Here is a 26,096-nt window from a genome sequence, read left to right on the forward strand (position 1 = left end):
TGCTGCGAGGCAGCAAATCTACCGCTGCGACACCCATTTGTTGCTAAAAAATTCACTTGCTGCAATTTTCTTCCTGTAGGTATACGCTTCCCAACTTATAAAGAGATTTTGTTTGCAATGACTAATATTTGAGTTAAAGTGGGTCAGACTTACTGTAAAGAAGACAAGGATCTAGAATTGGTCTACATAAACCACTAGGCCAAATAGAAGATGCATTATTTTTCTAGTAAAAAGCACCTTTCCTCCATTTATTTTCGTTGTGGTTTACAATGTGGTCTATTATCGGATGGCAGTGAGCACGTGTTTTCTTGGATTTAATATAATTTTGTGCAATAGCGAAGCATATATTATTTGCCCTGCAGAGTATTTCCAGTAATTTATTTTTTGTGGTCGATTTTGGCATACTGAATATATTTCAGAAGCCAGAGGATTGGGACTCTTTTAAAGAGCAACAGAAGATAACTAAAAAGGCAATATGGGGAGAAAAGATGAGGTACGAGGGTAAACTAGCCAATAATATAAAGGAGGATAGTAAAAGCTTTTTTAGGCATGTGAAGAGGAAAAAAATAGTCAAGGCAAATGTGGGTTCCTTGAAGACAAAAGCAGGGGAATTTATTATGGGGAACAAGGAAATGGCATACGAGTTAAACCGGTACTTTGGATCTGTCTTCACTAAGGAAGATACAAACAATCTCCCAGATGTTCTAGTGGCCAGAGATCCTAGGGTGACGGAGGAACTGGAGGAAAGTTTTGGGTAGACTGATGGGACTGAAGGCTGATAAATCCCCAGGGTCTGATGGTCTGCATCCCAGGGTACTTAAGGAGGTTGCTCTAGAAATTGTGGACGCATTGGTGATCATTTTCCAATGTTCTATAGATTCAGGATCAGTTCCTGTGGATTGGAGGGTAGCTAATGTTATCCCACTTTTTAAGAAAGGAGGGAGAGAGAAAACAGGAAATTATAGACCAGTTAGTCTGACATCAGTGGTGGGGAAGATGCTGGAGTCAATTATAAAAGACGAAATTGCGGAGCATTTGGATAGCAGTAACAGGATCGTTCCGAGTCAGCATGGATTTACGAAGGGGAAATCATGCTTGACTAATCTTCTGGAATTTTTTGAGGATGTAACTAGGAAAATTGACAGGGGAGAGCCGGTGGATGTGGTGTACCTAGACTTTCAGAAAGCCTTCGACAAGGTCCCACATAGGAGATTGGTGGGCAAAATTAGAGCGCATGGTATTGGAGGTGTGGTACTGACATGGATAGAAAATTGGTTGACAGACAGAAAGCAAAGAGTGTGGATAAATGGGTCCCTTTCAGAATAGCTGGCAGTGACTAGTGGGGTACCGCAAGGCTCGGTGCTGGGACCGCAGCTATTTACAATACACATCAATGACTTGGATGAAGGGATTAAAAGTACCATTAGCAAATTTGCAGATGATACAAAGCTGGGTGGCAGTGTGAACTGTGAGGAAGATGCTATGAGGTTGGAGGGTGACTTGGACAGGTTGTGTGAGTGGGCGGATGCATGGCAGATGCAGTTTAATGTGGATAAGTGTGAGGTTATCCACTTTGGTAGTAAGAATAGGAAGGCAGATTATTATCTGAATGGTGTCAAGTTAGGAAAAGGGGACGTACAACGAGATCTGGGTGCCTTAGTGCATCAGTCACTGAAAGGAAGCATGTAGGTACAGCAGGCAGTGAAGAAAGCCAATGGAATGTTGGCCTTCACAACAAGAGGAGTTGAGTATAGGAGCAAAGAGGACCTTCTGCAGTTGTACAGGGCCCTAGTGAGACCGCACCGGGAGTACTGTGTGCAGTTTGGTCTCCAGATTTGAGGAAGGATATTCTTGGTATTGAGGGCGTGCAGCGTAGGTTTACTAGGTTAATTCCCGGAATGGCGGGACTGTCATATGTTGAAAGACTGGTGCGACTAGGCTTGTATACACTGGAATTTAGAAGGATAAGAGGGGATCTTATCGAAACATATAAGATTATTAAGGGGTTGGACACGTTAGAGGCAGGAAACATGTTCTCAATGTTGGGGGAGTCCAGAACCTGGGGCCACAGTTTAAGAATAAGGGGTAGGCCATTTAGAACGGAGATGAGGAAAAACTTTTTCAGTCAGAGAGTTGAGAATCTGTGGAATTCTCTGCCTCAGAAGGCAGTGGAGGCCAATTCTCTGAATGCATTCGAGAGAGAGCTTGATAGAGCTCTTAAGGATAGCGGAGTCAGGGGGTATGGGGGAAGGCAGGAACGAGGTACTGATTGAGAATGATCAGCCATGATCACATTGAATGGCGGTGCTGGCTCGAAGGGCCGAATGGCCTACTCCTGCACCTATTGTCTATTGTCTATTTAAAACGTAGAATAGTACAAGCATGATGCCAAGACCAACTCTTAGATGCCTGCACTTAATCCGTATCCCTCCATTCCCTGCATATCGGTGGTATAAGAAGTCATCTTCCTCGCTGCCGTGTGCCGGGGCAGCAGGGCGAAGGCCGCGGACGCCAATAGGATCAACAAACCCATCAGGAAGGCTGGCTCCGTCCCGGGGGCGGAGTTGGAGTTGGATTCACGGGAGGTGGTCTTGGAGGGGACGATGCTCCTCACACTGCTGGGCATCCTGGACAATACAGCTCCCCCCCTCCCTCCGTGACACACTGGTCAACCTGAGGAGCACCTTCAGCAACAGACTGGTCCCTCCAAGATGCAGCACAGAACGCCACAGGAGATCCTTCTTCCCTGCGGCTATCAAACTGTGCAACCCCTCCCCCTTCTGTCGTGGGGTAGACTGAGACTGAGATTGACTCCCCCCCACCCCACCAATCTTTGCACATCCCCCATTCTTTCCACTCATCACTTTAATTTCATGTTTCATGTATCTTGTGTTTGATGACAGTCGGCGGATCAATTTCCCTCCTGGGATAAATAAAGTGCTATCGTATTGTATCGTATCATATATCCATCTGCCCATCTAAAAGTTGCATAAATGCCACTATCAAATCTGCCTCCCCCCCCCAGCAACACGTTCCAGGCCCCCACCACCCTCTGTGTAAATAAAAACTCACTCAACACATTGCCCTTAAACTTTGCCCCTCTCACTTAAAGCTATGGCTTATACTTCGTTTTGAGATCCAACATGGAGACCAAAGATACTAGAGGTGCAAGATAGACCACTCGACCCTAAAAACCGTAGTACGTCATGGGCGCTGTCTGTGTAGAGTTGTACGTTCTCCCTGTGACCGCGCTGGTTTCCTCAGATTTCATAGAAATATAGAAAATAGGTGCAGGAGGAGGCCATTTGGCCCTTCGAGCCTGTACGCACCGCCATTCATTGTGATCATGTCTGACGTTTCCTCCCACGTCCCAAAGACGTGCGGGTTTGTAGGTTAATTGTCCTTCTGTAAATTGCCCCCTAGTGGGCAGGGAGTGGATGGGAAAGAGGGATAACATGGAACGGGTGTGAACGGGTGATCGATGGTCAGCGTGGACTGGGTCGGCCGAAGGGCCTGTTTCCATCAAAGATACTAGAGGAACAAGATGGACCACTCCGTTGACATCGCCGGTACTGAAGTGTAGTACGCAAAGGAGCGTAACGTCCGCCATTTTAGTAGGCAAAACCCGCCGTTCGCGATGCCTCTCGCAGTGTAATCAGTGTTGTGGGGGAACAGTATGTGTGATGATACCATTAAAATGCAGAATATATCTCATCTATCAATTCACAGATTGTTGTTATTTTTCTTTTTAAATGTTTCTGCAAGTTTCTGCCTACTAAAATGGCCCCATGACGTACTACGGTTTTTAGGGTCGAGTGGTCTATCTTGCACCTCTAGTATCTTTGGTCTCCATGTTGTATCTCAAAACGAAGTATAAGCCATAGCTTTAAGTGAGAGGGGCAAAGTTTAAGGGCAATGTGTTGAGTGAGTTTTTATTTACACAGAGGGTGGTGGGGGCCTGGAACGTGTTGCTGGGGGGGGGAGGCAGATTTGATAGTGGTATTTATGCAACTTTTAGATGGGCAGATGGATATATGATACGATACAATACGATAGCACTTTATTTATCCCAGGAGGGAAATTGATCCGCCGACAGTCATCAAACACAAGAAACATGAAATTAAAGTGATGAGTGGAAAGAATGGGGGATGTGCAAAGATTGGTGGGGTGGGGGGGGAGTCAATCTCAGTCTCAGTCTACCCCACGACAGAAGGGGGAGGGGGAGGGGTTGCACAGTTTGATAGCCGCAGGGAAGAAGGATCTCCTGTGGCGTTCTGGCGACCCTAAAAACCGTAGTACGTCATGGGGCCATTTTAGTAGGCAGAAACTTGCAGAAACATTTAAAAAGAAAAATAACAACAATCTGTGAATTGATAGATGAGATATATTCTGCATTTTAATGGTATCATCACACATACTGTTCCCCCACAACACTGATTACACTGCGAGAGGCATCGCGAACGGCAGGTTTTGCCTACTAAAATGGCGGACGTTACGCTCCTTTGCGTACTACACTTCAGTACCGGCGATGTCAACGGAGTGGTCCATCTTGTTCCTCTAGTATCTTTGATGGAAACAGGCCCTTCGGCCGACCCAGTCCACGCTGACCATCGATCACCCGTTCACACCCGTTCCATGTTATCCCACTTTCCCATCCACTCCCTGCCCACTAGGGGGCAATTTACAGAAGGACAATTAACCTACAAACCCGCACGTCTTTGGGACGTGGGAGGAAACGTCAGACATGATCACAATGAATGGCGGTGCGTACAGGCTCGAAGGGCCAAATGGCCTCCTCCTGCACCTATTTTCTATATTTCTATGAAATCTGAGGAAACCAGCGCGGTCACAGGGAGAACGTACAACTCTACACAGACAGCGCCCGAGGTCGGGATCGAACCCTGGTCTCTCTTGCTGTGAGGCAGCAGCTCTACCAGCCGCGCTACTGTGCCACCCTCTTCATTTTTGCCATCCTGGGGGGAGAATGGTTCTGACTGTCTACTCTTTCTATGACTCTCATTTGCGCAAATTAGAAGCTGTCGGTGTTTTGTGTTCCATTCTAAATATTGATTGCAAAAGGTTGCAAAGGAGTACTGCTCCGTTTAGTTTAGTTTAGAGATACAGCGCGGAAACAGGCCCTTTGGCCCACCGAGTCTGCGCCGACCAGCGATCCCCGCACATTAACACTATCCTACGCACACTAGGGCCAATTTTACATTTACACCAAGCCAATTAACCTACAAACCTATACTACTTTGGAGTGTGGGAGGAAATCGAAGATCTCGGAGAAAGCCCACGCGGGTCACGGGGAGAACGTACAAACTCCGTACTGACAGCACCTGTAGTCGGGATGGAACCCGGGTGTCCGGCGCTGCATTCGCTGTAAGGCAGCAACTCTACCGCTGCGCCACCGTGACGCCCCATTTGTACTGTGAGACTTAAACGATATCATTTATTAATGGATTAATTTGTCATCCCTGTGATTGAGGCAGTGCACATGATGAGTGCGTAACTTATAGTGTCAGTTTCAAGTTTGACTTGAATCCAGGAACAGAGTAAAGAGAATGTAAAAGATAGGAAGTGCTAGCCTGTAACAGATTCATTTCCCTCTGCCATTGAATAACACTGGGTGATTGAAAAAAATATCTATTTGCATTAATATCAAAAGAAAACGGAAGATAGACACAAAATGCTGTAGTAACTCAGGCAGCATCTCTGGAGAGAAGAAATGGGTGACATTTTGGGTCGAGACCCTCCAATCTGAAGAAGGGTCTCGACCCGAAACGTCACCCATCCTTCTCTCCAGAGGCGCTGCCTGTCCCGCTGAGTTACTCCAGCACTTTGTGTCCATCTTCGGTTTAAACCAGCATCTGCAGTTCCTTCCTGCACAGTAGAAAACGAGAAGCTCGATAACTGGTGTATGTTAATAAATATTTATGGTCAACAATTTGTTCAGGTAAACGTCCTGTTGTGTGACTATTTGTAAGACCGGTTTGGGTTTTTGCATCATTTTAATTCATATAATTTTCAAACCAAAGACATGCAGGTTTGGAGGTTAATTGGCTTAGGTGAAATTGTAAATTATCCCGAGTGTTAGGATAGCACTCGCGTAAGAGATGATCGTTGGTCAGTGCGGACTCAGTGGGCCGAATGTCCTGTTTCCGTGATGTATCTCTACTATAGTATATAAATGCCGAGAAGCTGCATAGGTATGTGGCGGCAGTGACACTGAAGATGGTTTTAGTTTTAGAGATACAGCGTGGAAACAGGCCCTTCGGCCCACCGAGCCTGGACCGACCAACGATTACCTGTAGGAAAATAACTGCAGATGCTGATACAAATCGAAGGTATTTATTCACAAAATGCTGGAGTAACTCAGCGGGTCAGGCAGCATCTCAGGAGAGAAGGAATAGGTGACGTTTCGGGTCGAGACCCTTCTTAATTTTCCCTGGTGTGTGGGATAGAACAAGTATACAGGTGATCGATCGTTGGTCGTCATGGGCTTGGTGGGCTGAAGGGCCTGTTTCCACGCTGTATTTGTAACACTAAACCAAACTAATACACAGGTTATTGTTGGTCAGCATGGGCTCGATGGACCGAAGGACCTGTATACTAGTTTAGTTTTAGAGATACAGAGTGGAAACAGGCCCTTCGGCCCATTGAGCCCATGCCGACCAACGATCACCTATGTACTAGTTTGGTTTAGTGTTACAAACACAGTGTGGAAACAGGCCCTTCGGCCCACCGTGCCCGTGATGACCGACGATCACCTATATACTTGTTCTATCCCACACACCAGGGAAAATTTGAAGCAAATTAACCTCCAAACCTGCACGTCTTTCAAATCTGGGAGGAAACCGGAGCACCCGGAGAAATCTCACACGGTCACAGGGAGAACTCCGTACAGAAAGCACCCGTAGACGGAATGGAACCCGGGTCTCTGGCGCTGTGAGGCAGCAACTCTACCGCTGCGCCACCCCTGCCAATCGAAGAGAAATCTTGTAGAAATGAAAACCTGGGGGGAAGAAATGAATAGGCATCTGGGCACGTTTGAGTTAACTAAAGAGAGGCAGTGTAAGCTTAGTTAATCGGAACTAATATGAATGGATTTGTTTTTTCTTTTGAGATATTGAACAGTTTCCAGAGGGAATACCATAGATATTTCTGCAAATTTTCGGAAGGAAATTGCTTGATAACAACCCACATAAACAGTTCTAAACTCAGGATTAAAGGGGTCAGTGGCAGTTTGGACAAAGACATTGGCTTAAGAACATGATAAACTTATTTCTTCAGTCTAACGGACGGCAACGGTCGTGTTTTTTATTTGTTAAATAACTCGGGGATAGGTGAAAGTTAAAACTTCCGAATTTTGTGGACGCGGTAGAGTTGCTGCCTCACAGCGCCAGAGACCTGGGTTTGCTCCTAACTACAGGTGCTGTCTGTACGGAGTTTGTACGTTCTCACTGTTCCTTCTCTTGCTCCAGTTTCCTCCCACATTCCAAAGATGTGCAGGTTTGTAGGTTAATTGGCTTCTGCAAAATTGACTCTGGAGTCATAGAGTCATACAGAATGGAAAAAGGCCCTTCGGCCCAACTTACCCATGCCGACCGACATGTCCCATCTACACTAGTCCCACCTGCCTGCGTTTGGTCCATATCCTTCTAAAGTTATTCTATCCATGTATCTCCTAAACGTTGCGATGGTCCCTGCCTCAACTACCTCCTCTGGCAGCTTGTTCCATACACCCACCATCCTTTGTGTAAAAAAGTTACCCCTCAGGTTCCTATTAAATCTTTCCCCCCTCACCTTAAATCTATGTCCTCTGGTACCTGATTCCAAACATGTAGGGAATGGATGTGAATGCGGGATAACGGAGAACTAGAGTGACCGGGTGATCGATAGTTGGTGTTGACTAGGTGGACCGAGTAATTATCATTACTAGTGTCATTCCTTTATGCACTTCTCGTTCAAATGGTGACATAGTTCATAGACATGACAAATACGGTTTTCATCACATTATTATTAGTCATGCAAATATTGAGGTCACAAAGTGCTTGAGTAACTCAGCGGGTCAGGCAGCAAATCCGGAAAAAAGGAATCGGTGACATTTTGGGTCAGAACCCTTCTTCAGACCTAAAGTTGGGGTGGGGGTGGGAACTGGAGGTAGGAAAATCTCTGGGGAACATGGAAAGGCGACGTTTCAGGGCATCACAGACCAGAGAAGAAGTTTGAAGAAGGGTCCTGACGAGGGTTGCCAACTGTCCCGTATTAGCCGGGACATCCCGTATTTTGGGCTAAATTGGTTTGTCCCGTACGGGACCGCCCTTGTCCCGTATTAGTAGGGGTGCCAACTTCCTCAATCCCAAATACGGGACAAAGGGTGACCTCACCGCCCTGCGCCCCACGTGACCTCACCCAGCCAGCGGCCACGTGCTCCCGCTCCACCAATGGCGGTAGAATCGTTGCCTCACAACGCCAGAGACCTGGGTTCGATCCCAACCTCAGAGTGCGTGCGGCCTGTGTGGAGTTTGCACGTTCTCACTGTTCCTTCACGTTCTCCCCGTGACCTGTGTGGGTTTTCTCTGGGTGCCCTGCTTTTCTCCCACTCTCCAAAGACGTGCGGGTTTGGAGGTTAATTGGGTTGGCAAAATTGTAAATTTGTTCCCAGTGAGTGTAGGATAGTGTTAGTGTGCGGGGATCGCTGGTCGGCACGGGAGCTGGAACGAAGGACCTGTTTCCGTGCTGTATCTCTAAACTAAACTAAACCAAATTCACCAAATTCACGCTCCTTCACGCTGAGTTACTCCAGCATTTTGTGTCTATCTTTGGCGTAAACCAGCATGCGTCCTACACACTGGATTGAACCAGTGTCGTTGATCGGAGTGGTCTCGGAGGGGCAAGAGGGCCTGTTTCCACACTGTATCTCTAAGATTAAAAAGTTAAAAGTAATTTCTACTTAAAGTGTCCTGTGTGGCGATCAATTTTCAATCCTGATCTGTGTATCACTCCTAACCGTAACTGTTCATATTTGCACACGTTGTATGATTTAATCAAAGACTCTGCTGCAGTAAAGACCACACCTTTCGTAAATCCCTTTGATAAATCCATGATATTTCCATTAATGATTTTTTAATGCTCTGTTTTGCATTCCTAACAGCTTCCCGTATTTTCCCTCCCACTAATGAGTAACCCATGACCGTTTCCTGGTTTTACCTTCGTGTTTTTGTTTGAGATTGCGTGATTCATTTACCATCCCTCAGGCTGCCCCAAACTATTCGAATTATTCTGGAGGAGGGTCTCGACCCGAAACGCCACCCATTCCTTCTCTCCAGAGGTGCTGCCTGACCCGCTGAGTTTCTCCAGCATGTCGAGTCTACCTTCAAATTGTTCGAAACTCCGTGAGGAATTTTATTAAATGCTGACCAAAGCATCCGCTGTTTCCATGGCGACCTTGTTAAAAGTGCTTGGAATGTAACTCGTGTGGCCCTGGAGGTTTATCGCATTCTGTGCTGTTTATAAATCCAGACTATTTTTTTAGGGGAAAAAAACTGCAGATGCTGGTTTAAATTGTAGATAGATACCGTGCTGTATCACTAAACTAAACTAAACAGGAATCTAATCGCCCTCCCTTGATGTTAAGTAGAACTAGACCAAGTGGATCTGTTGGGCCCAAACCTCTCCTGCATTGGTGCAGCACCCTCTCCTTTCCCCCCTCCCTCCCCTCCTCCACCCCCCCCCTCCCCCACCCTCTCCCCTCGCACCCCCCTTCCTCCCCCCATTGGTGGAGCGGGAGCATGTGGCCGCTGGCTGGGTGAGGTCACGTGGGGCATGACTAATAATAATGTGATGAAAACCGTATTTGTCATGTCTATGAACTATGTCACCATTTGAACGAGAAGTGCATAAAGGAATGACACTAGTAATGATAATTACTCGGTCCACCTAGTCAACACCAACTATCGATCACCCGGTCACTCTAGTTCTACGTTATCCCGCATTCACATCCATTCCCTACATGTTTGGAATCAGGTACCAGAGGACATAGATTTAAGGTGAGGGGGGAAAGATTTAATAGGAACCTGAGGGGTAACTTTTTTACACAAAGCGTGGTGGGTGTATGGAACAAGCTGCCAGAGGAGGTAGTTGAGGCAGGGACCATCGCAACGTTTAGGAGATACATGGATAGAATAAGTTTAGAAGGATATGGACCAAACGCAGGCAGGTGGGACTAGTGTAGATGGGACATGTCGGTCGGCATGGGCAAGTTGGGCCGAAGGGCCTTTTTCCATTCTGTATGACTCTATGACTCCAGAGTCAATTTTGCAGAAGCCAATTAACCTACAAACCTGCACGTCTTTGGAATGTGGGAAGAAACTGGAGCTCGAGAAGGAACAGTGAGAACGTGCAAACTCCACACAGGCAGCACTTTGAGGTTGGGATCGAACCCAGGTCTCTGGCGTTGTGAGGCAGCGATTCTAGCAGCTGTGCTGCATGGTACACGGTGCCACGCGGACAGCGCCCGTAGTCAGGATCGAACCCAGGTGCCTGGTGCTGTGAGGCAGCAACTCTACCGCTGCGCCACCGTGCCGCCCCTAAAACGGTGCTCTCCTCAGTGCTGTGCAAAATGCACTCATCTTGGGATATTTGACTACATCAAAAAATACCTTGTATCACTTTTGGTCAAATTTGCATAGGAAGAACCAATTAAAATTTTATAAGTTTTCTAAACCAGCTGCAAATCACACGATTGTTCCTTTCAATTGTGGCAAACCTCAGCATCTTAATTTGGTCTTTTTGGTATTAATTTGGTATTTTTTGATATATTTCAAGCCAACTGCAAATCAGTGCTGTGTGGGAAGGAACTGCAGGTGCCGGTTTCCACCGAAGATAGACACAAAGTGCTGGAGTAACTCAGCGGAACAGGCAGCATCTCTGGAGAGAAGGAATGGGTGATGTTTCGGGGTCCAGTCCCTTAATCAAACTCACTATCACTATTGAATCAAAAATACCAAATTAATACCAAAAATACCAAATTAAGACGCTGAGTTTTTCCCATTGTCGTAGCAACAGCAACTTGTATCTGTTTGGTATTTTTAATATATACTCAGGGTGGTGCTGGGTTTTTTTAAATGGAAGGGAGAAGTGTGCATGAATATGGTGTGTTTCACAATGCCAGACTATCCCTTTGCAGTGCTCGATATGTGTAGGAAGGAACTGCAGATGCTGGTTTAAACCAATGATTGGTGCAAAATGCTGGATTCACTCAGCGGGACGGGCAGCCTCTCTGGAGCGAAGGAATGGGTGACGTTTCGGGTCGAGACCCATCCTCAGAAGGGTCATTTCTCAACCCGAAATGCCACCCATTCCTTCTCTCCAGAGAGGCTGCCCGACCCGCTGAATTACTCCGGCTTTTTGTGAGTAACTTTGATGTAACTTTTGGATTTACCTTGGCTGAGGGAAGGAATGGGTGACCCTCGACTGATCAGCCTGAAGAAGGGTCTCGACCCGAAACGTCGCCCATTGCTTCTCTCCAGAGATGCTGCCCGACCCGCTGAGTTACTCTAGCATTTTGTGTCTGTCCAATGCAGTACTCGTTTGAAGTGTAGTTACTGTTGCTGTGAGGAACCTGGTGGAAGTCTAGGGGCTTTTCCACGTTGGGGCCTGACCCAGTGTGCGTGTCGCTGCAAACTAATATGTGCGGTTAGGCTGTTTGCTTTTACTTCTCCTATCCTGCTGGATCTGGAGGCTGAGCTGTTGAGCGACTGATGTGAGAGTTAAGCGGGTGTGAGGAGTGTTTCTTTTTATCGCTCGGCAGTGACTCCCTGTTCACGGACTGGGCTCGGCAAGATGTGCCGGCACCCACTTCCATGAGAGGGGGCGGCAGGGGGTAGCTGAAGAGTTTGTGGGCACGAGCAGCATGAACTGGGAGGAACGGTTTGACAGAACCTCAACCCTACAACCCAGAGGGAAGACAGGTAAGGCAGTGTTCATTTGGCAAAGCATCATCAAGTCTGAAATAAAGAGAAGTGCATTTATTTCTACAGCACCTTTCCTGATCTCAGTGTGTCATATGAAGAGATCTTGAAATGCAGTATATGAAAATAACTGCAGATGCTGGTACAAATTGATTTATTCACAAAATGCTGGAGTAACTCAGCAGGTCAGGCAGCATCTCGGGAGAGAAGGAATGGGTGACGTTTCGGGTCGAGACCCTTCTTCAGACTGAAATGCAGTCACTGTTGTAAAGCCTCAGCCAAGGTAAATCCAAAAGTTACGTCAAAGTTACTCACAAAATACTGGAGCAACTCAGCGGGACAGGCAGCATCTCTGGAGAGAAGGAATGGGAGACGTTTCGGGTCGAGAAACGACCCTTCTGAGGATGGGTCTCGACCCGAAACGTCACCCATTCCTTCTCTCCAGAGATGCTGCCTGTCCCGCTGAGTTACTCCAGCTGTTTGCGTCTATCTTTGGTTTAAACCAGCATCGGCAGTTCCGTCCCACACGTCAAAGTTACTGCTATATGGAGATATGGAATGGGCAATTTGTTGACAGAGGACAAATTAGACAAACGAGCCTTGGTATCTGTGTAGAAAGGAACTGCAGATGCTGGTTTACACCAAATATAGGCACAAAATGCTGGAGTAACTCAGTGGGACAGGCAGCATCTCTGGAGAAAAGGTGTAGATGAAGTTTCGGGTTGAGACCCTTCCATGGTTTAAACCGGCATCTGCAGTTCCTTCGTACACGTTATTGTCCTATAGAGTTGGTCTTGGTTTCATGCTCAGCATAGACATTGTGGGCCGAAGGGCCTGTTCCTGTGCTGTACTGTTCTGTGTTCTAAATGTAATTTAAATGAGTTGTGGGTGTAAAATGAGTCACTGATCCAAATCATTATGTCAGACAGTTGCTAAAATAGGACAAGCGTTTAGCCTGTCATTTGCCATAAAACTTCCGTCGGAACGGACAGCATTCAACCTGTTTATTCATTTGTGGCTAAAGAGTTTGTGGCCAACTCTGGTTAAATTAAAAAAGCCGTCTTAGTTCCTCAACTCCCAGCCTCCAGGTTTATAACATGGAACAGTGTAGCACAAGAACAGGCCCTTCGGCCCATCGTGTCTCTGCCAAGCATGATGCTAAGACCATCACTTATCTACCTGCACTTATCCCATATCCCTCCATTCCCTGCATATCTGTATGCCTATCCAAAAGTCATTTAAATACCACTTACCCATCCTCCTCAACATCACTCCTGGCAGTGTGTTCTAGGCCCTCACACACCTTCTGTGTTTTTAAAGAAAATTGCCCTGCACATAGGGGTGCCATACCTCACTCCCAAATAAGGGACAAGGTGACGTCACCGCCCAGCACCCCACGTGACCTCACCCGGCCAGCGGCCATGTGCTCCCGCTCCACCAATGGCGGCCGCTCGCGATGGCAGGCGGGTTGCTAGGCAACCTCCGTTAGGCGGCGCCCGGGTCTTCGGGCCTACACTGTCCGGACCTACACTGTCCAGGCCTACACTGTCCGGGCCTACACTGTCCGGGCCTACACTGTCCGGGCCTACACTGTCCGGGCCCACACTGTCCGAACCCACACTGTCCGGGCCTACAGTAACCGGGCCTACTGTATCCAGGCCTACAGCATTTGGGCCTACAGCTTTTGGGCCTACAGCGTTCGGGCTTACAGCATTCGGGCTTACAGCGTTCGGGCCTACAGCGTCCGGGCCTATAGCGTTCAGGCCTACAGCGTCCCCCGGGTCTAACACGGGACTAGGGCGGTCCCATACGGGACAAACCAATTTAGCCCAAAATATGGGCTAATACGGGACAGCTGGCAACCCTCCCTGCACACCACCTTTAAACTTTGCCCCTGTTCCAGATTCCCACCATCTTTGAATGAAGTGCTCGTCCTCAACAATCCTAACTCATTTTTACTCGCAAGATGTGATATAAATGAACTGTAGATGCTGGTTTATACCAAAGATGGACACCGAATGCTGGAGTAACTCAGTGGGTCAGGCAGCATCTCTGAAGAGAATGGGATAGATGACGTCTCGGGTAGGGACCCTTCTTCAGTCTTTGAAAAAGGTTCCTGACCTGAAACATCACCTGTCCATGTTCTCCGGCTCTTGGCCACCTCCTCCGACTCACTCCTGGACCATGATCCCACAGATGATCACCAGGCCATCATTTCGCAGAAAGACCGCCAGCTTCTCCAGAGATGCTGCCTGACCCGCTGAGTTACTCCAGCACTCTGTGTCCATGTTCTCCAGAGATGCTGCCTGACCCGCTGAGTTACTCCAGCACTCTGTGTCCATGTTCTCCAGAGATGCTGCCTGACCCGCTGAGTTACTCCAGCACTTTGTGCCTATCAATTTTACCGACTCTGATCGGCATGTTTCCCAGATTAGGACAGTGTAGGTCCGGACAGTGTAGGCCCGAAGACCCGGGCCTAACGGAGGTTGCCTACCAACCCGCCTGTCATTGCTGAAGTAATTTCTCCACCACTACTTTATTAACACTTTTTTTTGTGTCATCTAAAATGGTTGAGGGAATCTATAAAACCTGTCCTGGTAATTAAGCTACCTTTTTTCAGCCCACAAAATACGACTACAGGGTGGCATGGTGGCGCAGCGGTAGAGTTGCTGCATTACAGCGAATGCAGCGCCGGAGACCCGGGTTCGATCCCAACTACGGGCGCTGTCTGTACGGAGTTTGTACGTTCTCCCCGTGACCTGCATGGGCTTTCTCCGAGATCTTCGGTTTCCTCCCACACTCCAAAGACGTACAGGTTTGTAGGTTAATTGGCTTGGTAAAAATTGGCCCCAGTGGGTATATGGTAGTATTAATGTGCAGGGATCGTTGGTCGGCGCGGACCCGGTGGGCCGAAAGGGCCTGTTTCAGCGCTGTATCTCTAAACTAAACAACTAAACTAGGTAGGGGGAGCTGTAATAGTCAGGAGGTGTTGACACAGCTAGCTTAGCGTGTTCTACTTGAGTGGCATTACTGTAGCTTGATTCATTGTCCACGCCCTATCATCATGGGCTCACTACCTGCATTATGCAAAGCCTATATGATGCTCTTCAACCTGCCAGACTTCAATAGTACCTCCTCGATACAGACGTTGACTAGCTTAGGTAGTAAAGAATCGGTAGTGATTGGCTACAGAACTGTGTCTCGGACATGGTAGTGAACAACACAGGGGACGGCCCTCTCTCCCTTCCTGTTCACCATCTACATCTCGGGCTTCAGATATAACTTGGACTCCTGCCCCCTGCAGAAGTTTTCAGATGACTCTGCAATTGTGGGCTGCATCAGTGAGGCTGATGCAGAAGCTGAATGCAGAGGTGTAGTCAATGCCTTTGTTGAGTGGTGTGGGCTGAATCACCTGCAGCTCAACACCGACAAGACTAAGGAGTTAATGGTGGACTTTAGGAGGAGAGGAACACCCCTATCCCCATCAATGGTGTGGATGTGCAGTTTACCAGGGAGTACAAATACTTTGGCGTGTACCTGCACAGTAAACTGGACTGGTGTAGGAACGCTGAGGCCCTGTACAAGAAGGGTCAGAGCCGGCTGTACTTTTTGAGAAGGCTCCGCTCCTTCAACATCTGCAGTGAGATGCTGCAGATGTTCTACCAGTCGGTGGTAGCCCGTGTCATCCTCTTCGCTGCCGTGTGCTGGGGCAGCAGAGCGAAGGCCGCGGACGCCAATAGGATCAACAAACCCATCAGGATGGCTGGCTCCGTCCTGGGGGCGGAGTTGGAGTTGGATTCACGGGAGGTGGTCTTGGAGGGGATGATGCTCCTCAAACTGCGGAGCATCCTGGACAATACAGCTCACCCCCTCCCTCCGCGACACACTGGTCAACCTGAGGAGCACCTTCAGCAACAGACTGGTCCCACCAAGATGCAGCACAGAACGCCACAGGAGATCCTTCTTCCCTGCGGCTATCAAACTGTACAACTCCTCCCCCTTCTGTCGTGAGGTAGACTGAGACTGACTCCCCCCCCACCCCCCCCCAACCCCCACCCCCCCCCCCCCACCCCCCAATCTTTGCACATCCCCCAATCCTTTCCACTCATCACTTTAATTTCATGTTTCACGTTATTTGTGTTTTATGACAGTTGGCAGATCAATTTCCCTCCTGGGATAAATAAAGTTTTATCATATCGTATCGAGTAATATAACCAGTGAGCAAATCTGTACATTACAGTTTCTTGCATCCCCTTGAAACTTGCCTTTCCTGTTTTAATTAAAAGGGCCTGGTGTTGGAAATGTGGTTTCCAACGAATCATTTTAAATAAGTCAGATGAAGAACTGGGATTTCTCTTTCCAACAGAAAGAGTGGCCTTTTGTTTCAATTCCTAATTCTAACGGCTCCTGTTTGATCTGATGGTAGATGTTTCAGAAAGTGGTGTCCACGGGTGTGTTTTTGATTGGTTTCGTTTTTTTAGTTTAGTTTAGAGATACAGCGCGGAAACAGGCCCTTCGGCCCACCGAGTCCGCGCCAACCAGCGATCCCCGCACACTAACACTACCCTACACACACCAGAAATACATTTACACCAAGCCGATTAACCTACAAACCTGTACGCCTTTGGAGTGTGGGAGGAAACGAAAGATCTCGGAGATAAACCCACGCAGGTCATGGGGAGAACGTACAAACTCCGTACAGACAGCACCCGTAGTCGGGATTGAACCCGGGTCTCCGGCGCTGTAAGGCAGCAGCTCTACCGCTGTGCCACCCTTCTTTTCTTTATATTTATTTATTTATCTGTCTATCTATTCACCTATTTATTCACTCATTTATAAACATTTTCATCTTTACCAATTTTTTTTCAGCCACAAGTCCTCAACAGTTTTCCAAACAGCTCAATAGACAATAGGCAATAGGTGCAGGAGGGGGCCATTCGGCCCTTCAAGCCAGCACCGCCATTCAATGTGATCATGGCTGATCATTATCAATCAGTACCCCGTTCCTGCCTTCTCCCCATACCTCTTGACTCCGCTATCCTTAAGAGCTCTATCTAGCTCTCTCTTGAATGCATTCAGAGAATTGGCCTCCACTGCCTTCTGAGGCAGAGAATTCCACAGATTCACAACTCTCTGACTGAAAAGGTTTTTCCTCATCTCAGTTCTAAATGGCCTACCCCTTATTCTTAAACTGTGGCCCCTTGTTCTGGACTCCCCCAACATTGGGAACATGTTTCCTGCCTCTAACGTGTCCAACCCCTTAATAATCTTATATGTTTCGATAAGATCCCCTCTCATCCTTCTAAATTGCAGTGTATACAAGCCTAGTCGCTCCAGTCTTTCAACCAATGACAGTCCCGCCATTCCGGGAATTAACCTAGTAAATCTATGCTGCACGCCCTCAATAGCAAGAATATCCTTCCTCAAATTTGGAGACCAAAACTGCACACAGTACTCCAGGTGCGGTCTCACTAGGGCCCTGTACAACTGCAGAAGGACCTCTTTGCTCCTATACTCAACTCCTCTTGTTATGAAGGCCAACATTCCATTGGCTTTCTTCACTGCCTGCTGTACCTGCATGCTTCCTTTCAGTGACTGATGCACTAGGACACCCAGATCTCGTTGTACGTCCCCTTTTCCTAACGTGACACCATTCAGATAATACTCTGCCTTCCTATTCTTCCCACCAAAGTGGATAACCTCACACTTATCCACATTAAACTGCATCTGCCATGCATCCGCCCACTCACACAACCTGTCCAAGTCACCCTGCAACCTCATAGCATCTTCCTCATAGTTCACACTACCACCCAGCTTTGTATCATCTGCAAATTTGCTAATGGTACTTTTAATCCCTTCATCCAAGTCATTAGTGTATATTGTAAATAGCTGCGGTCCCAGCACCGAGCCTTGCGGAACCCCACTAGTTACTGCCTGCCATTCTGAAAGGGACCCATTTATCCCCACTTTGCTTTCTATCTGTCAACCAATTTTCTATCCGTCAGTACCCTACCTCCAATACCATGTGCTCTAATTTTGCCCACTAATCTCCTATGTGGAACCTTGTCGAAGGCTTTCTGAAAGTCAAGGTACACCACATCCACCGGCTCTCCCCTGTCAATTTTGCTAGTTACATCCTCAAAGAATTCCAGAAGATTAGTCAAGCATGATTTCCCCTTCGGAAATCCATGCTGACTCGGAACGATCCTGTTACTGCTATCCAAATACTCCGCAATTTCGTCTTTTATAATTGACTCCAGCATCTTCCCCACCACTGATGTCAGACTAACTGGTCTATAATTTCCCTTTTTCTCTCTTCCTCCTTTCTTAAAAAGTGGGATAACATTAGCTGCCCTCCAATCCACAGGAACTGATCCTGAATCTATAGAACATTGGAAAATGATCACCAATGCGTCCACAATTTCTAGAGCCACCTCCTTAAGTACTCTGGGATGCAGACCATCAGGCCCTCACAGCAACTTGGTTATTTTCCTTTTAATAGAAAATATGTAGGATATTCCTCCTCCTCCCCCCCACAACACACGACTGAAAACCAATGCTTCCATCCTAGATCCTCAGCACAGCATCAGTATTGTCAATAAAATTAAACTTTCTTGTGTAAACACAAAGCGCCTGAGGATCTCAGCTGGTCAGGCAGCATCTGTGGAGCAAATGGATAGATGATGTTGGAGGACATCAGTCATCAGTCTGAAGAAAAGTCCCAACCTGAAACGTCATGTCTGCTCACTCCACAGATGCTGCCTGACCCACTGTGATCCTCCAGCGCTTTGTGTCGGAAGGAACTGCAGATAGACACAAAAGTGCTGGAGTAACTCAGCGGGACAGGCAGCATCTCCGGAGAGAAGGAATGGGTGACGTTTCGAGACCCTTCGTCATCTTCCAAGATGCTCTTTTTCTCCAGCGATTCCCGCCTGACCCGCGAAGCTACTCCAGCATTCTGTGTCCATCATCACAGCTAACTTTAGGCCTATCAGCTTCATCTTTATTGCTGGCAAGACACTACAGTCAGAAATCAAGAAATAAATAGCTGGGAGAACCTTAGAGAACCTTAATATAATCAATGCGTAGGAAAGAACTGCAGATGCTGGTTTAAATCGAAGGTAGACACAAAATGCTGGAGTAACTCAGCAGGCGGCAGGGTGGCGCAGCGGTAGAGTTGCTGCTTTACAGCGAATGCAGCGCCGGAGACTCAGGTTCGATCCTGACTACGGGTGCTGCACTGTAAGGAGTTTGTACGTTCTCCCCGTGACCTGCGTGGGTTTTCTCCGAGAACTTCGGTTTCCTCCCACACTCCAAAGACGTACAAGTATGTAGGTTAATTGGCTGGGTAAAGGTAAAAATTGTCCCTAGTGGGTGTAGGATAGTGTTAATGTGCGGGGATCGCTGGGCGGCACGGACTTGGTGGGCCGAAAAGGCCTATTTCCGGCTGTATATATATGATATGATATGATATGACAGGCAGCATCTCTGGAGAGAAGGAATGGGTGACGTTTCGGGTTGAGACCTTTGTCACAACCTCCATCGCTTTGTTTGTTGTAGAAGATAGGCTGGAATATTTCAGCAGGTCAGGCAGCATCCTGGAGTACATGGATAGGTGACCCTACCTTGGGATGGGACCCTTCTTCTAACTTTGTCGTTACATTTTAGGAATTCTTGATTCCAGCGCTCCTCCATACAGTTCTAAACCCCACCACCATCTGGTGGAAACATCTTCTCCCCATCTCCCCTCAAAGTCTGCTGCTGAATACTTTAAACATAACATGCATGTTATAATAGCGGCACGGTGGCGCAGCGGTAGAGTTGCTGCCCTACAGCGACCCGGGTTCGATCCTGACTACGGGCGCTGTCTGTACGGAGTTTGTACGTTCTCCCCATGACCTGCGTGGGGTTTCTCCGAGATCTTCGGTTTCCTCCCACACTCCAAAGACGTACAGGTGTGTAGGTTAAATGACTTGGTAAATGTAAAAATTGTCCCTAGTGTGTGTAGGATAGTGTTAATGTGCGGGGATCACTGGTCGGCGCGGACCTGATGGGCCGAAAGGGCCTGTTTCCACGCTGTATCTCTAAACTAAACTAAACTAAACTAAGCTGGGTATAAATCAAATTAATTATCAGATGTACGCCAAGGAGAAGAACACAGAGTACTGGAGTAACTCAGCAGGTCAGTCAGCATCTCTGGAGGACATGGATAGGTGACGTTTCACAGAGTGCTGGGGTAACTCAGCGGGTCAGGCAGCATCTCTGGAGAACAAGGATAGGTGACGTTTCACAGAGTGCTGGAGTAACTCAGCGGGTCAGGCAGCATCTCTGGAGAACATGGATAGGTGATGTTTTGGGTCGGGACCTTTCGTCAGACTAATTGTCGGGGGGGAGGTGGGGGAGAAAAAGCAGGAAGAGGGGAGAGGCAGGACGATACGTGGCAGGTAATAGGTAGATGCAGGTGAGGAGGGCAGATGGTAGGAGATCTACGTTACAAGGCCTTCTACGCCCGCACCTCCATACTGAGGAACAGCTTTATCCGTAGAGCTATAGCTGCTCTGAATCGGAACTGCTGAGAGCCCGCCATGATCTGTCTCTGCCCCCAGGGTCATCTGGTGCAACTGATCCCTGCATGAACCTTTTTTGCACTTTACCTTGTTTCCTTTCCCCCCCCCCCCTTGTAGTTTTTGTTTTCGCCGAGAGAAGGAATGGGTGACGTTTTGGGTCGAGACCCTTCTTTAGACTGATGTCAGGGGGGCGGGACAAAGGAAGGATATAGGTGGAGACAGGAAGATAGAGGGAGAACTGGGAAGAGGGAGGGGAAGAGAGGGACAGAGGAACTATCTAAAGTTGGAGAAGTCATTGTTCATACCGCTGGGCTGCAAGCTGCCCAAGCGAAATATGGGGTACAGTTCCTACAATTTCCGGTGGGCCTCATTATGGCACTGGAGGAGGCCCGTGACAGATGGGTCAGACTGGGAATGGGAGGGGGAGTTGAAGTGCTCAGCGGGAGATCAGGTAGGTTAACGCAGACCGAGCGCAGATGTTGAGCCGGCGACTATGCTGTCGTCGATCGTTTGCCGGGGTGTCGCGGGCATGATCGCGAGGAGTCTTCAATGAATCGTAGCGGATCTCAGCGCGTCGCGGAACAATTTACCCGCTAGAAATTTCTCGGCGACAGCTGGCTTGTCGCCAGGTATCGTAGCTTATTGCGGGCGCTGCCTGTCGCACGCTGTCCCCAGGTTTCCCAGGTTGTCGCAGATGCATTTAGAAGCACGTAACATTAAATTAAGAAAAGGCACTTGAAGATACCAGAAGATAGTTTTGTTTAACCAATTTATTTACCGTCAGGACATTTGACAGGTAGATTGGAGGCGACAGTTTGACGGTCAGGTAAGCGTGGGAATTTCGCGATGTTTCTGAGGACGGTGTAATCTCTTAGCCAGGTGCTGGTTTCACAAAAAAAGTAACTTGTATCGACCTGACTCGGCATTGTCGTGGTCATTGTCGCCGGGTAAAAGAAAATGTCGGCGATCTGCTACGACTTTGACAGTCGCTGGCAGTCGCCTTAAAAATCGCATAACTGGGACAGGCTCTTTATATATTTGATAGCATCGATATGGAAGTGGCATTCTTAATCTCGTTGTCCTTGTACAATGACAGTAAAGATATTGTAAAGATATCAGCAGTTGCCTTACCTCCATTGAAATACATTTAAGGTGTACCCCCTGCTGTAATGTACCCTAATTTGAACACATAATTTGAATACCTGAGATCAGGCATCAAAGAAAAATAAAATCAACATCGTTTTAGTAAGTGTAATAATCTTCAATTTCTTTAATGAGATAAAGGGAACTGGATACAAATGGAGATATTAACCTTCTAGGAGTAAACCGAAGACTCGTTGAGAGGTTATACATTTGGCAAAGATAATAAATCAGGGTGTTTTTCCTGTTACAAAATTGTTAGATTTGAATGCTTGCAGTTATTGCTTGTACATTGGAAATTGGAAGAAAAAAGCAAAGTCTAACATGGTGGGTGGGAGCTCATGTGTGAATTTTCCAGAGATGTATTAGTTTAGAGATACAGCATGGAAACAGTCCATTCGGCCCACCGAGTCCGCGCCGACCAGCGATCACCTGTTCACTAGTTTTAGCCCATTCCTTCTCTCCTGAGATGCTACCTGACCTGCTGAGTTACTCCAGCATTTTGTGAATAACTAGTTCTATCCTAATCACTAAGGGAAATTTTACAAATGCCAATTAACCCACAAACCTGCACGTCTTAGGAATATGAGAGGAAACCGGAGCACCCGGAGAAAACGCACGCAGTCACAAGGAGAACGTACGAACTCCATACAGAGAGCACCTGTAGTCAAGATTGAACTCGGGTCTCTGGAGCTGTAAGGCAGCAACTTTACCGCTGTGCCACTGTGTCACCTGCTGATAGTTCTATTTGCTGCCCTCGATTAGTGTAGCCACTAGCTACAGGCTTACAACTCGGACGAGTCATTTATATCTCCTCTGTTTTCTGTCTTTTAGCCAGTTCCCATCAGTACTTTACTCCAAACCCCACGTTCTTGATTTTGCTCAATAGCCTCTTGTGCGGCACCTTATTGAGGATATTCTGCAAATCCACAACGATTAAAATGTCTTGTCTTTTGTTCCTTCCTACGCGTGATTCAACTTGCTTAAGTGTAAGAAAATAACTGCAGATGCTGGTACAAATCGAAGGTATTTATTCACAAAATCCTGGAGTAACTCAGCAGGTCAGACAGCATCTCAGGAGAGAGGGAATGGGTGACGTTTCGGGTCGAGAACCTTCTTCAGACTGATGTCAGGGGGGGCGGGACAAAGGAAGGATATAGGAAGTTAGAGGGAGAACTGGGAAGGGGGAGGGGAAGAGAGGGACAGAGGAACTATCTAAAGTTAGAGAAGTCAATGTTCATACCACTGGGCTGCAAGCTGCCCAAGCGAAATATGAGGTGCTGTTCCTCCAATTTCCGGTGGGCCTCACTATGGCACTGGAGGAGGCCCATGACAGAAAGGTCAGACTGGGAGTGGGAGGGGGAGTTGAAATGCTCAGCCACCGGGAGATCAGGTTGGTTAAGGCGGACTGAGCAAAGGTGTTGAGCGAAACGATCGCCGAGCCTGCGTTTGGTTTCGCCAATGTAAAGAAGTTGACATCTAGAGCAGCGGATACAATAGATGAGGTTGGAGGAGGTGCAGGTGAACCTCTGTCTCACCTGGAAAGACTGTTTAGGTCCTTGGATGGAGTCGAGTGGGGAGGTAAGGGACAGCTGTTGAATCTCCTGCGGTTGCAGGGGAAAGTGCCTGTGGATGGGGTGGTTTGGGTAGGAAGGGACGAGTGGACCAGGGAGTTACAGAGTTAAGTTTAGTTTAGTTTAGAGATACAGCGCAGAAACAGGCCCTTTGGCCCTCAGAGTCCGTGCCGACCAGAGATCTCCGCATACATACACTATCCCACAAAAACGCGGGAAAATCTACAATGATACCAAGCCAATTAGCCTACAAACCTTTGGAGTGTGTACAAAGTCTTTGGAGTGTGGGAGGAAACCGAAGCATCCAGAGAAAACCCAAGGCAGGTCACGGGGAGAACGTACAAACTCCGTACAGACAGCACCCGTATCATATCATATCATATATATACAGCCGGAAACAGGCCTTTTCGGCCCTCCAAGTCGGGATCAAACTCGGGTCTCTGGCGCTGCAAGTGCTACAAGGCAGCAACTCTACCGCCGCGCCACCGTGGCCGCCCTTAAAGCAACAAGAGGTGCCAGAAGACTGGAGGGTGGCTGATGTGGTGCCTCTAGTTAAGAAGGGCTGATCTGGAAGGTTAGATTGCCTGGGATCCAAGGGGAGCTAGCCAACTGGATAGAGAATTCCCGGATAGAGGAATGGAACCTGGGTCTCTGGTTGAGGAGCAGACCTTTGGCCACCTGATAGATCCTTGATGGAACAAAACGATGGAAATGTTGGAATTGGCTGGCTCATGTTGTCCATTGGGAACCAAGAGTGGAGGTCCCAGTGGTTTGGAAGCTCGTTCGCTCGACGTTGTTGCAAACTGACTGATTTATGGGAGAAAAATGTCTCTCCGCAGGTATTGTCATCACAAAAGAGCCCGAGTGTGCCTCCGTCCCAGCTGGCTGTCCTCTCACTCTCCAATGCTCTGCCATCGGTCCCACCGCACTGCAGTACCAATGGTTTGAAGGCAAGGAGGAGGTAAGCAATGTTATTTGACCCAGACGGTCTCCAGATCCATTACCCTGCGATCCATTTAGCATAGAAACATAGAAAGTAGTTGCAGGAGGAATCCATTCGGAGCCAACACCGCCATTCATTGTGATCATGGCCGATCGTCCACAATCAATAACCCGTGCCTGCCTTCTCCCCATATCTCTTGATTCCACTAGCCCCTAGAGCTCTATCTAACTCTCTCTTAAATCCATCCAGTGATTTGGCCTCCACTGCCCTCTGTGGCAGAGAATTCCACAAATTCACAACTCTCTGGGTGAAAAAGTTCCTTCTCATCTCCGTTTTAAATGGCCTCCCCTTTATTCTAAGACTGTGGCCCCTGGTTCTGGACTCGCCCAACATTGGGAACAGTTTTCCTGCATCTAGCTTGCCCAGTCATTTTATAATTGTATATGTTTCTATAAGATCCTCTCTCATCCTTCTAAACTCCAGTGAATACAAGCCTAGTCTTTCCAATCTTTCCTCATATGACAGTCCCGCCATCCCAGGGATCAGTCTCGTGAACCTACGCCGCACTGCCTCAATTACAAGGATGTCCTTCCCCAAATTAGGAGACCAAAACTGTACACATTACTCCAGATGTGGTCTTACCAGGGCCTTATACAACTGCAGAAGAATCTCTTTACTCGTATCCTTCATCATCAATCATTCACTTTACACTTTAGAGATACAGTGTGGATACAGGGTCTTCGGCCCGCCAAGTCCGTTCCGACCAGCAATCGTTCACCAACAGTCTCCTCTGCAGTAGGGACAATTTTACCGAAGCCAATTAACCTTCAAACCTGTACGCCTTAGGAGTGTGGGGGGGAACCGGAGCACCTGGAGAAAACCCACGCAGTCACAGGGAGAACGTACAAACTCCGTACAGACAGCACCCGTAGTCAGGATCGAACCTGGGCCTCTGGCGCTGTGAGGCAGCAACTCTACCGCTGCGCCACCGTGCCGCATGCTTTTCCATTATGCTTCTGAGTAAATGAAAGCACCTCATCTCCCACTGCTTCTGCCCTGAAATAACTTCCCCACAAGGAACATTGCAATCCCTCACCAGTCTTAACCTTGTGAAGGTTTCTGATGAAGTTATTTAAAGGGGCGGCACGGTAGCGCAGCGGTAGAGTTGCTGCTTTACAGCGAATGCAGCGCCGGAGACTCAGGTTCGATCCTGACTACGGGTGCTGCACTGTAAGGAGTTTGTACGTTCTCCCCGTGACCTGCGTGGGTTTACTCCGAGATCTTCGGTTTCCTCCCACACTCCAAAGACGTACAGGTATGTAGGTTAATTGGCTGGGTAAATGTAAAAAATTGTCCCTAGTGGGTGTAGGATAGTGTTAATGTACGGGGATCACTGGGCGGCACGGACTTGGAGGGCCGAAAAGGCCTGTTTCCGGCTGTATATATATGATATGATATGATGATATGACACTTTTGTTTTTCTATCCGGTTTAAATCCGCATCTGCAGTTTCTTCCCGCAATAACAATTCGAGGAACTTGCTCACGTGTAACCTTTACTGAGTTTCTCTAGTACTACAGAGGAGCACAGTTCATGTGCGTGTTAACGTCAGCACATAAACAATCTCTTTTGATGTGGAAATAACTGTACAGGTTGACTGGCAGGAAGAGGTCACGATAATCTAAAATCTGAAGAAGGGTCTCGACCCGAAACGTCACCCATTCCTTCTCTCCAGGGATGCTGCCTGTCCCGCTGAGTTACTCCAGCATTTTGTGTCTATCTTCGGTGCAAACCAGCATCTGCAGTTCCTTCCTACATAGTTTAAGCCACAACTGCTGGTATTTCTCAGGCACTCCTTGGTGTAAATGCTGCTCTTTGTCACAAGTTTACTTTATGGG

The 26,096-nt window shown here is 47.8% G+C and overlaps 1 protein-coding gene across 2 annotated transcripts in view; it reads left to right on the plus strand.

The window, feature by feature from the left end:
• malt3 (MALT paracaspase 3) overlaps window positions 1-26,096 on the plus strand; it is a 113,085-nt gene that overhangs the window by 10,142 nt on the left and 76,847 nt on the right. The window contains exon 2 of one of the 2 annotated variants that reach the window (XM_078429973.1): window positions 24,096-24,217. The exons of the other annotated variant lie outside the window; for it this stretch is intronic. Coding sequence (XP_078286099.1) covers window positions 24,096-24,217 — 122 coding nt within the window. The remainder of the gene's footprint in view (window positions 1-24,095; window positions 24,218-26,096) is intronic. 2 annotated transcript variants of the gene reach the window in all.

This window comes from Rhinoraja longicauda, chromosome 38, assembly GCF_053455715.1.
Source record: "Rhinoraja longicauda isolate Sanriku21f chromosome 38, sRhiLon1.1, whole genome shotgun sequence".
In the NCBI taxonomy this organism is placed as follows: domain Eukaryota; kingdom Metazoa; phylum Chordata; class Chondrichthyes; order Rajiformes; family Arhynchobatidae; genus Rhinoraja; species Rhinoraja longicauda.